General features: G+C 36.6%; 1 protein-coding gene across 1 annotated transcript in view; it reads right to left on the bottom strand.

Moving 5' to 3' along the window:
- Positions 1-12811, bottom strand: part of LOC126812444 (protein unc-80 homolog) — a 96332-nt gene that overhangs the window by 24097 nt on the left and 59424 nt on the right. Inside the window, exons 32-41 of the mRNA XM_056103426.1 lie at positions 11378-11499; positions 10065-10142; positions 8124-8231; positions 6116-6160; positions 5522-5706; positions 4679-4877; positions 3553-3660; positions 2444-2554; positions 1437-1594; positions 353-466 (exon numbers count right to left, since the gene is read on the bottom strand). Coding sequence (XP_055959401.1) covers positions 353-466; positions 1437-1594; positions 2444-2554; positions 3553-3660; positions 4679-4877; positions 5522-5706; positions 6116-6160; positions 8124-8231; positions 10065-10142; positions 11378-11499 — 1228 coding nt within the window. The remainder of the gene's footprint in view (positions 1-352; positions 467-1436; positions 1595-2443; positions 2555-3552; positions 3661-4678; positions 4878-5521; positions 5707-6115; positions 6161-8123; positions 8232-10064; positions 10143-11377; positions 11500-12811) is intronic.

The raw sequence follows: 12811 nt of genomic DNA, 5'->3' as shown, positions 1-12811 counted from the left end.
AGAAGTCATTCGACCGAATGAGTTGACACACTAGCTGAATCCTGCGCCCGATTTACCAGTCGCTTGCATAAACTTTCACGTCACATGATTCAACATGGGAGTATAATATTAAATGCTTTACAATCAATTTACAATAGTGTACTGCCAGCTAGCAAACTGCATTAGAACAAAACATTTTAGAGTATGCAATCACTGTCGAATAATATTGTCCTGATATATCAGTCTGGCAAGCCAAATGTCACCTAGGAACTCCAACTCAATATGGTTGCTATAGCAACTGTCAGGAAGGTGCGGCAAATTGAAAATAGAGAAGGTGCGGCAAATTGAAAATAGAACATCCCAGTAAGATTACCTAGCATGAGAATCTTCTCTATCATCCAGTGTTAAAGAATGTACACTATGATTCTGCATGGGTTTTATATTGGAGTTGACCGATTCCATCTGGCGCTGGGGGATACTCATTGGTCTGAAATAATAAAAATAATTATAGAGATATTGAACATTCTACACTGCATAAAAATATTACATATAACCTGTGGCAGATGTAGTTAAAACCTGAAACATCGTGATATGAACAAAAAACTTTCCTTTCCAAGACAATAGTGGGTAGTTCTGGAATTAACATATAGTTTTATTGTACTTGGGGGATTGACATCCTCAGTATCCTCAGTGGTCTCATTCCGTTCTACTCCACTATATCCTGGGTTCATCCACAGGGTATTCACATATTCAAATTATCTGCCCTTTATAATAGCTTGATTCTATAAACCAATTAAAAAACAATTTACAAACCAGTCTTAGTTGTTTACGTTCTCAACAATATGGTGGCGTGTTCGCTTCATAAGCAAAAGTTTGCAAGAAATTTAATATAAAAGAAGGGACATGGCACATAAAAAGATGTCCTAAATATCTGTTTAAATTGTCTGCGATATCACCTCGGTGGAAGCGGACGTAAAATACAACTAACTCATCATCATCTGTTTAATGAGAAAGATGTTTTTATATTTCATGTCAGTTTTTATGTACGATTTTTATGATTGGTCGATAAAGATAGCACAATCAACAAGGGCAGATAATTTGAATAAATGTCTCGTCCATGAATGAACCTAGGGATTAGTGGAGTGGACCGGAATGAGACCACTGGGGATATCGAGGATGGGGTATTGGGTGGTTGAGTGGTCTAACATGTGCACTTTAGATCATAAGGTGTGTCATTAAGTCAAGTAGCATGGTTTCAATCCAAAGCTTAACAAGGAGTAAGGCCACTTGCCTAACATTGTGGGTTTTCTCTAGGTCCTTCAGTTTCCACGCACTGTTAAAAATCCTTATGCACATGTAAATTATTTAAATAAAATTGTATATGTTAGTCCCGAAATGACCTAGTTTGTGTTCAGTGGACATCAAACCTCATTTCTCTCTTTGTTTTCACCACTTACCTGGTAAAATATTCACAGCAACTAAGTAAAGCTTTAAGAGAAACAGCAATCCTGTTGATCGAGTCTATCTCAGCTCTAGCAGCAGTAGGGTTATCTCTAGCTGCAGTCTCTTTCTTCAAGTGTTGTAAATAACGTGGTATTATAACTTCCAATACAGTCTGAAACACAACAAACATAATATTAACATTTACAATACACAGAACTCCTCCTTGGGCTCTCTATACAGTGACAAATGAAATGAAATGAAATGAAATGGAGTTTAACGTCCTACTGTTCTGCTCCTAACCTGGGCTAATGAAGACGGGCATACGCCATACAGTGTGCTATGAGGGAAATTTTGCCCGGACAGCGGCACTACGGCCTACTCTTATATCGAATTCCAACTGCCAAGGGATCTTTTACGTGCACGCCAATGTGTTCACGGGACCTTGGTTTTTCTTCCCATCCGAACGACTAGACAGCTTTCCTTGTCAGCCCCTCCGTCCTGCATCACTGACAAGGGAGAACCACGCCGGAAAATCTGGATGAACTTTCTCGGCCAATGCAGGGATCGAACACCCGACCTCCAGGCTAGCGAGCTAGCGTCTTACCCACTTAGCCACGTGATCCCCAATATACAGTGACAGAGATATCATTACTTTGTTTCTTAGAATACTGACAGTGAATTGTGACATTCGTCCGTGGGTAGAAATGGGGTTTCACGTCCACTCGACACAAAGTAGGTCATTTTAAGACTAACATATGTTATTTTGGGACTAACATAGGGTTCAATTTTATTTTAATAATTGCGCATTGGGGTCTTTAGCAGTGGCAGGAAATGGAGGACCAGGAGAAAACCCACGAGGTTTGACAGGTGACCCTACTCCTTGTCACGTATAACCGGGGAATTGAAACAACGCCAGTTGACTCAATGACAGACCTTATGATACAACATGCATGTGCTAAACATTCGGCCATCCACCCCCCTCCCTCTGATAGAGAAATTAGAAACCAAAAAGAATACATACCAACATTTGTCCACTTCTATAAGAATCTGGTCCATAAACAACAACAGTCACACACATGTTGATAACATCCATCAAATCAAAGTCATCAGGATCATTCTCATAACAAAAATCCTAAATCATAATTAATATTACATTATAAAGCAAGTCATCGGGATCATTCTCATAACAAAAAACCTAAATCATAATTTATATTACATTATAAAGCAAGTCATCGGGATCATTCTCATAACAAAAAACCTAAATCATAATTTATATTACATTATAAAGCAAGTCATCGGGATCATTCTCATAACAAAAAACCTAAATCATAATTTATATTACATTATAAAGCAAGTCATCGGGATCATTCTCATAACAAAAAACCTAAATCATAATTTATATTACATTATAAAGCAAGTCATCGGGATCATTCTCATAACAAAAAACCTAAATCATAATTTATATTACATTATAAAGCAAGTCATCGGGATCATTCTCATAACAAAAAACCTAAATCATAATTTATATTACATTATAAAGCAAGTCATCGGGATCATTCTCATAACAAAAAACCTAAATCATATACATGGTACATTTTGCACTTAAATCTACAGACATGCTTGAATTTGTATATAGGGGAGTCAAAGTGTTTAAGAAAAACCCATCAAACAAGCTTAAAGGGGCATTAGGTAAGCTTAGATAAATAGCTGACAGTTCTCGCTATTTAGTTACAAAACAGATAATGATAACAGAAAATACTGGAATTTTCGGTCAAATTTCTTCACTCTGAACTAAGATATTAACGATTCAATTTTAGGCTATCTCAATCACCATTACTGACTTTGGTATGATAGCAAAGTTTCGATTATCCAATTTTACGTTTAAATATCCATCACAAAATGTATTCAAATCCACTAAAGATCGCAGGCTAACAATGGCATCGAGAGTTGATTGTGGTCTGGATAAGTTAATTAATGTCTAATTAATAAATTAGATAACATTTCAGGGCTAAAGAAGGAACTGCAATAGACAGATTTAGCTCTTGCATAATGTATGTAAAATTTGTATAAAGGGGAGTTGAAGGGGTTAATACAATAAAGTTATGAATAAAAAATTATTTGATATTTTACCAGAGCTCTGAGTGGTTTCTCCACTTCTACCAGATTTAATACACCCAGATTATCTACACACGTCTGCTCTAAAGCCATCAATAAATTAAACAGAGCATTCGGTTGAACCTATAAAATACATAGAAAATTATGTCAGACAATCAAAACGAATGTAATTAGCTCATACTTTACTAACAAAGCTGTAAGACGTTTAAGTGGTCACGGTGGCTAAGTGGGTGAGATGCTGGCTCACTAGTCTGCATGAGTTGAGAAAGTTTATCGAGATTTTCCAGCGTGATTCCCCCTTGTCAAGGTTGCAAGACTGGGCCTGACAAGGACAGCTGTCTAGTCATTTCGATGGTACGAAAAACCGACATACCGTGTACACATCGGCGTGCACATAAAAGATCCCTTGACAGTTGGAATTTGATATAAGAGTAGGCCATAGTGCCACTGTCCGAGCAAAATTTCCCTCATAGCGTATGCCCGTCTTCATTAGCCCAACTCGGAGCAGAACAGTAGGATGTTAAACCCCATTTCATTTCATTTCTCAGACATATATCATGTAGCAGAATATAAGGTTTATGTTATCGATAATTGAAAGAAAATACATCTACTCTAGGATCAAGTCAATTTTATTATATAAACTTAATGTTTATCTTTCTTGTAAATCACATTTTTTTTATTTTGAGTGAAGCCGGTATCATTACAGGTCCGAGACTGTACAGCACACTGCACGCTTACAGCTGGCCCCTGGATGTATTCACTTATTTGCTACTTGTTGTTTTTTTTTTCTTGCATTGCCTGTGTAGTTTTTCTTATCTGCTGGTTTGTTTTGTTGGTTTTGTTTTGTGTGTAGTGCGGTCCTCCTGCACCTACTATTTGGTTACCAATTTGTACTACCCAGGTTTGGAAACTGATTTCCGAAGTAATGATGATAAAAGGTTGGAAAGTCGGACTGCCCAAATTTATAGTGTTTTGAAAAACAGATTGTCACTGTATTCAGTTCTAAACATGAATGAAGCAATTACTCAGTTGGAAATTTTCAACAAGTACAAATGTTCTTAATATATTGAGTTTTGGACTCAATTTTCAACAAATATAAAGGTTCTTAATATTTTGAGTTTTAGACTCAGTAAAAACTAACCTTATTACAGTCTAGTAGACCACCTGCTCCACAAGTCATATCCAGTAATGGCGCTACCGATCCAAACATCTGAAGCATGAATGGTTTTCGATGTAGAATATAAAACTGACGACATACAAAATGTATGGCTTTCTTCAATACAGGATTTGGTTGATTGTTGGAATAGACACGCAGTAGAGTCGGCATGATGTACAAAAACCTATAATATGAAAATAAAATATTTATGTCTTGTGGCATTCTGTGACATTACAAACCTATAGAGTAAAAACTGCTAGTTTATATCGTCTACAATCAGGTATACGTAGAAACAGATAGAACTGCAAAGCAGACAAGTATTGCTGACTGAAGCCACAATCATCAATTGATAGTTTTCCCATTTCGCACTAGTATGACATGTAAACCAGTTCCTATTAGCTAGCCTGTGCTACAACTTGACAGCCATAGTTAAAATATGTTTTGAATGCTCAGTTTTCCTTGGTACTTGTCTATCTTAGAGACATGTTAGAATTGCTTCGAATAGGTAAATTCTTCATTCTATATCACTGGTATTTCTGTATCCTATGACATAACCAAGGGCAACAACTCTGTTCAGAATCATAAGAATTTGTCATTTCAGCAGTATGAACAATGCATATAACTTTCAAGTAGATCCCATGATAACTTGTGTCGTTAAGAGTGTACAAAAATACAAATTGATCAAGGACAATAACTCTAGGATTCTTTATCTTACTAATGTAAATGACATATATAAATTCAAAATTATCAAATGCATTGTAGATGATCACAGTGTGATGAACAGAAAGATGGGGGGATATAAAAATAGAGATGAAATTAAAGACTTACCCATTTGTAGCAAATATGTGTTTAAAATGTGTACATGTGTTTATGAAAGATGCCAGACAGAATCGTAATACAGCCGTATCTTCACATAATAATATAACAGTACCATTAATCACATTTAGAAATAACGGTAAATCATTTGACCAGTTGAATGTATTAGGCATGGATTTAAACATGGTCGTCATTAACTGGAAGAAGAAATAGTAATGAAGATAATTAGGAATAAGAAATAATAGTTAGAAGCAGGTTTGAATTTATTTTTTTTTCTTGAAAACATCAAACAAATATATTCGTAGACCGTAAAGATTGCACACAACACCTTCCTTAAATATCCTTTAGGCCCTATTTTTCCTTGATAATCAGCAATGGTGGCTTTAAGGAGAGCAGTCGTCAAAGAATTCAATGGTGGGTATATCGCGTGCAAATATTTTAAAATAGTTTGTAAATGCATCTATCGTGTGTCTACAGACCTGTTCTATCATATAAATAATGAAAAAAAACAACCCCAGAATTATTAATAAGTGTACCTTGGCCCAAGAATATGTTCTATCATATAAATAATGCCCCCCCCCCTCTAAGAATTATAAATAAGCATACCTTGGCCCAAGAATATTTATGTAAAGAATCCATTCCAAATAATTCCTGAAATAATCAACAATAAATATTATTAAAATCTGAGAATAGTTTCTTCTATTCAGGCCTGGAAATAATGGTTTTAGATGTAACTGACAAAATGCCAGACACTAATGAATAGTACCCGACATTTTTAACTTAGTGCCGGACATGTATTAATAATATCAATAAAAAAAGATCAGTGCTGGACAAAATGACAGGCATTAATGAAATAGTACCTGACATTTTCAACTTAGTGTCGGACATGTATCAATAATTTCAATAACCAGCGGCTGCCAGGCAGGATACGTCCACATTTTCGAGAGATCGATAGAGAACAAGTTAAAAAGAAAGTGATTTTTCCTACGATCAAGGGCCATAATTCAGGAAATTACAATTCGATATGCGCAAATATCGAAAGGAACTGAGATCTTTGTGTTATAAACTTACATTTCAAGTTTCAACAAAATTGGATAAAAATTTTGACCTCCATAGGATCCACAACCTTGATATACCGTATTTTTACGCTATTTGAGAACGAACGGCGGCCATTTTGTCTGTCAATTTTGGGCTGATTTTCACAAAATTTGAACTCAGTCGTCCTTAGGGTGTAACGGTGATATAATAATATGGTTTTTAAATCAGATAAAAATTATGACCTCTATAGGGTCCACAAGCTAAAAATGCGATTTTTCGTACAATCAGGGGCCATAATTCAGGAATTTACTGTCTGATATGCGCGAATATCGAAAGGAACCAAGATCTGTGAGTTATAAGCATACATTTCAAGTTTAAACCAAATCGGATAAAAATTGTGACCTCTACAGTATTCACAAGCTAAAAACGTGATTTTTCGTACAATCAGGGGCCATAATCCATGAAGTTACAGTCCGATACATGCCAATATCGAAAGGAACCGAATTCTTACCCTGATAAACCTATATTTCGAGTTTCATTGAAATCGGATAAAAATTGTGACCTGTAGACTGTTCACAAACAATTGTGGACGGACGGACATCCGGACAGGGGCGACAACAATATACGTCCACATGAAAATGCGGGCGTATAAAAAAGACAAATCAGAGGCAGACAAAATGACAGGGACCATAGGTTTTGTGCCTGACAAAGCCTGAATCTGTGCCTGACATTATCTGTGACAGGTGCCTTATTTCCAGGCTTGCTTCCATTTCATAAATCTACTTCTGTAATACACACAATTAGTCTGCATGTCAGTCCCTGCATCTATGGTAACACATCAGCCTCAATGCAGATATTAAGCTTTTCATTACGTGGGGCGCCAGTCACTGGGTCATCACGTACTGAATAAACATTCCATGGGACTGGTTAACAATTAGTCTGCATGTTGCTGCATCTTTGCTAACACTTCAGCATGAATGAGGACATTTAAGCTTTTCATTACTTGGGGCGCCAGGCACCATAACATTACATACTGCATAAATATTCTATGGGACATGGCCCAAAGTTCACAAAGCATTCTCAGACTTAAGTTAAGAATTTACTCAAAATAGTTCACCTAATTTTAAACTAAAATATAGCCCTTTTTAAAATTTTGTTGTTTTAATGTATCAAATACATCAATAAGAATCTATGTAAAAAGTTTTGTGTTTCTGGATCAAAGATATTTCTGATAAACAGTGATTGAAAGTTGAGTAAATTCTCAGTTTGAGAATGCTTTGTGAACTCGAGGCCTGGTTAACTGATGCCATTCTATTATTAAAATAGTCTAGAAGAATTGATAGCGAAAAAAGGACATTACATGGAGGCCTGGTCATCACACGGGTCATCAGGACTCATTCTATTTGAATAGCCTAAATTTGTGCCCTATGAACATTAGCATAATCACCACATCTCATTCTATTAACAGAATAGACTAAAACTGAAACGGGCATAGTAAGCAAGAGACCAGTAGCCAAAGGGTTAAAGCCACCTATCTCACACACATAGCCCACATCTTTTGTCTAGAGTTACCTACCTTGCCCCATTCACCAGGATATAAATCAAACTCTGCATCTAAAGCTTTACGAGGAAATGAGGGAAGTTTTATAAATTCATCATACAGAAACGATACATGGTTCTGGAGCTAAAATATAAACAGAGAGAGGGATATAACTATATCATGTGTTTATTTATTCTAAGAAACAGAAACATTCATAAGAAAAGATAGGTTGCCAGCCATGAAACTTTCGCTCAGAGCAGCTTAATCGTCCGGGCAGTCAACAAGTGTTGTCACATATTTTTACTTTTTTTGGTAAATGAAACATTTATAATACACTAAAATCTGATTAAGAGTAACAACTCATGAAGTAATTATCAGAAAACCATTAGAATTTGTTTGGTTTTTATAAAGTTCTGCCCCATGCTAACGTTTAGCATACAAAACTTTTAATATCATGGATTTAGCTGTTCAAGTTATAAAAATTCATTAAAAATCAATATACTTGTTCATCTCAAGACCTTAAACTCTGTGTATCAATCGGAAGTCAATCAGATGATAACTTTAGCCTCTAGAGCGTCACAAGATTTTTCAAAGTGATCAAGGGTCATAACTTTGGCAGTGATCGTAAATCGCTGAAAGTCAATAGGATTCTTCGTCTCATGACCTCAAACACTGTGTATAAATTTAAAGTCAATAGGATATTAACTTTGATCTTTAGAGCGTCCACAAGATTTTTTGAAGTGATCAAGGGCCATCAGTAATTATCAGAAATCGCTGAAAATTAATAGGCTTCTTCGTCTCATGACCTTAAACACTGTGTATAAATTTAAAGTCAATCCGATATTCACTTTAGCCTCCAGAGCGTCCACAAGATTTTTTGAAGTGATCAAGGGCCAAAACTCTGGCAGTAATTATCGGAAATCGCTGAAAATCTATAGGCTTCTTCGACTCTTAAACACTGTGTATAAATTTAAAGGCAATCGTATATTAACTTTAACCTCTAGAGCGTCCACAAGATTTTTTGAAGCGATCAAGGGCCATAACTCTGGCAGTAATTATTGGAAATCGCTGAAAATCAATAGGCTTCTTCGTCTCATGACCGTAAACACTGTGTATAAATTTAGAGTCGATCAGATATTAACTTTGACCTCTAGAGTGTCCACAAGATTTCTTGAAGTGATCAAGGGCCATAACTCTGGCAGTAATTATCAGAAATCGCTGAAAATCAATAGGCTTCTTCGTCTCATGACCTTAAACACTGTGTATATATTTAAAGTCAATCGGATATTAACTTTGACCTCTAGAGCATCCACAAGCAATTGTGGACGCCGGATGGATGGAACGACGGACGGGGGGGGGCGACAACAATATACGCTAATCCCTCACTTCAACCAAAATGCTGGTAATATAACAACTCTTTTAGATCCTAGAGTAGTAAAGACAAGTAAAACAAAATTTTCAAACTATAAAAAACGAAACGAAATAGGATCTGTGTTTTAATCAGATGTCTGTCTGAATGATATGACAACTGAACTACTGGATGTTAATATGAATATTCATGACCTTTGTATATTTGAATAGAAATGAGTTACAATTCTATGCTGCTGTGCATGGCATGATTTAACAACTGCAGTACTGGATATGAATATTCATGACCTTTGTGAAATGAAATGAAATGGGGTTTATTGTCCTACTGTTTTGCTCCGAACTGGGCTAATAAAGACGGGCATACGCCATAAAGTGTGCTATAAGGAAAATTTTGCCCGGACAGTGCCACTACGGCCTACTCTTATATCACATTCCAACTGTCAAGGGATCTTTTACGTGCACGTCAATGTGTACACAGGACCTCAGTTTTCCGTTTCATCCGAATGACTAGACAGCTGTCCTTGTCAGGCCCTCCGTCATGACCTTTGTATACTCGAATAGTAATGAGTTACATTAGTATGCAGCTGTGCACGGAAGCCTAATATTTACCTGATGTACTGGTGTACTCGAGAGAACTGTATTAGTAAATAATGTTTTACCAATCTCAACAAACTTCAAAGTAAATACCTGTTGAAAAAAAATAATTGAAGTTAAAGATACATTATGTTAAAATTAGATAAAGAGCTGGCCATTCTTGCTGTAATACATACAAAATTGATAATGAAAAATTAATATATTCAAAATTTTTGACTGTTTGAAGATATAGCGTAGATCCTTTATTATCGTAGCAATGTTACTTGACAACGGAGACTTCACCACAATTGTCCACTTTATCATTAAATTTTTAAATTTAGCAAATGTTTAATCCATCGAAATCTCAGTCATCCGTTGTCCTAGAGAGTTGATTATAGGCTTGTCATGTGAATAAATGTTTAAATAATAGTTCATATAACATTTGAAGTCAAAGAAAGACCTGCAACAGGCATGATGTTAACCCCATTTCATTATGTCAACTACAAAAGTATTTATATAATACGAGCCACAGTGATATAGTCAGTAAGATGTTAGGTCGCTAACCTGGAGGTCCCGTGTTCGATCCCGATCCTCCCGTTGTTGGCTGAGAAACTTTATCTGGATTTTCCGACCTGGTTCCTCCTTGTCAGTGGTGATGGGACGAATAACCGAGGTCCTTTGTATACATTGTCGAGCACGTAAAATAACCCTTGGAAGTTAAAATTCTATATAAGAGTATATCGTAGCGTCGCTGATTGGGCAATAATTTCCCTCATAGCACGCTGTATGGCTCAGTCGGAGCAGAACAGTAGGATGTTAAACCCCATTTCAATTAATCTAATTTTTATATAATATCACTAAAGACATATATTATAATATAAATACAGCGTTCGTTTATATTCATGGATATAAAACAGTTATTATGAATTGAAATAATATGGGGTTTAACGTCCTACTGTTCTGCTCCGACTGGGCTAATGAAGACGGGCATATGACATACAGTGTGCTATGAGGGAAATTTTACCCGGACAGCGGCACTACGGCCTACTCTTATATCGAATTCCAACTGTCAAGGGATCTTTTACGAGCACGTCAATGTGTACACGGGACCTCGGTTTTTCGTCACATCCAAATGACTAGACAGCTGTCCTTGTCAGACCCTCCGTTCTGCACCACTGACAAGGGGAAACCACGTCTGAAAACCTTGATGAACTTTCTCGGCAGGGATGCAGGGATCTTTTTTTTTTGTCCCATCCGAACGATTAGACAGCTGTTCTTGTCAGACCCTGTCGGAAAGTATAAAACGGTTATTATAGTTTATATAATCATTTTGTTGGAGAGTAACTTACTCGTTTCTGTAAAGCCATGTCAGCTGTGTCAGGGTTCATGTGAGTCAGACTCAACTGTGGGTAAAAGTTCCGTCGGAAAAAGTAGAAATCTCTCACATACGAATTAAGATTCTGAATTTGATCTGAAAGAGAAAATGGTATTATTTTTGTTAAAATCTCAGCATATCAAGCTATCATTTTCCATTTCTCAAACATCTGAAGAGTGAAATCAAAGCAAATCTTCGACTGAGCACGCTGATGTTAGGTTCCCACTATCACGATTCACGCTACGATTGAAATCGTTGAGTAATCGCGGTGATCCTATCATGTCTTATCATATATTGAGGTCAATCGTACCAATCATGATGATCGTATCGAAACTTATCCGAACATATCTGCACCTACCAGATCGTGGACTTAACCCTTAACCGGTCATTGTTGACATTAACCGCAACATTAAACTGCTAGGGTTTAACGTCCTACTGTTTTGCTCCAAACTGGGCTAATGAAGACGGGCATACGCCATACAGTGTGCTATGAGGGAAATTTTGCCTGGACAGCGGCACTATAGCCTACTCTTTTATCGAATTCCAACTGTCAAGGGAATCTTTTACGTGCACGTCAATGTGTACACAGACTTCGGTTTTTCGTTTCATCCGAATGACTAGACAGCTGTCCTTGTCAGGCCCTCCGTCCTGCATCACTGACAAGGGGAAACCACGCTGGAAAATCTAGATAAACTTTCTCAGCCAATGCAGGGATCGAACACCCGACCTCCAGGCTAGCGAGCTAGCGTCTCACCCACTTAGCCACCGTGACCCCCACAATGTGAAGAGGAGAATGTTGCCCAGATAGTGGTGCTTTAATCTACACTTCATCAAAATCAAACTGTATATGATACGCGCATGTCAGCCTAGGTTGACATGTTGGGTGCTCTGTTTTTTTATCCCATCCAAAACACTAGGTACACTTTCCACACTAGCCAGAAGTCTCGACCAGTGTTTTGCTCTAGATTTAGCAACAGAGTGTAATGTTCAACTTAAAAACATATTCAATCAAATTAAATTTGTTGAGATTCTCGACCAGTGTTTTGTTCTAGATTTAGCAGCAGAGTGTAATGTTCAACTTAAAAACATATTCAATCAAATTATATTTGTTGAGATTCTCAACCAGTGTTTTGTTTTTGATTTAGCAGCTTAGTGTAATGTTCAACTTAAAAACATATTCAATCAAATTAAATTTGTTGAGTAAAGTCAATTCTTAATTTCCTTTTTTAACACATAAGACAGTTGTTCTCAACATTTTCTTGTCATCGGCACACCATGGAACACATGAAAAATAAAAACATGGTAAGTCAGACGGCATACAACTGTAGACATAGACTAGCCATAGACATATAGAATGACTAAATAAAGAAAAACATAGCTTATCAGTAGACACCAGTGAAAACACAAT

The sequence above is a fragment of the Patella vulgata genome, chromosome 1 (assembly GCF_932274485.2).
Source record: "Patella vulgata chromosome 1, xgPatVulg1.2, whole genome shotgun sequence".
Classification (NCBI taxonomy): Eukaryota; Metazoa; Mollusca; class Gastropoda; family Patellidae; genus Patella; species Patella vulgata.
The sequence above is the reverse complement of the archived record's forward strand: the minus strand, read 5'-3'. Positions and strand labels throughout refer to the sequence as shown.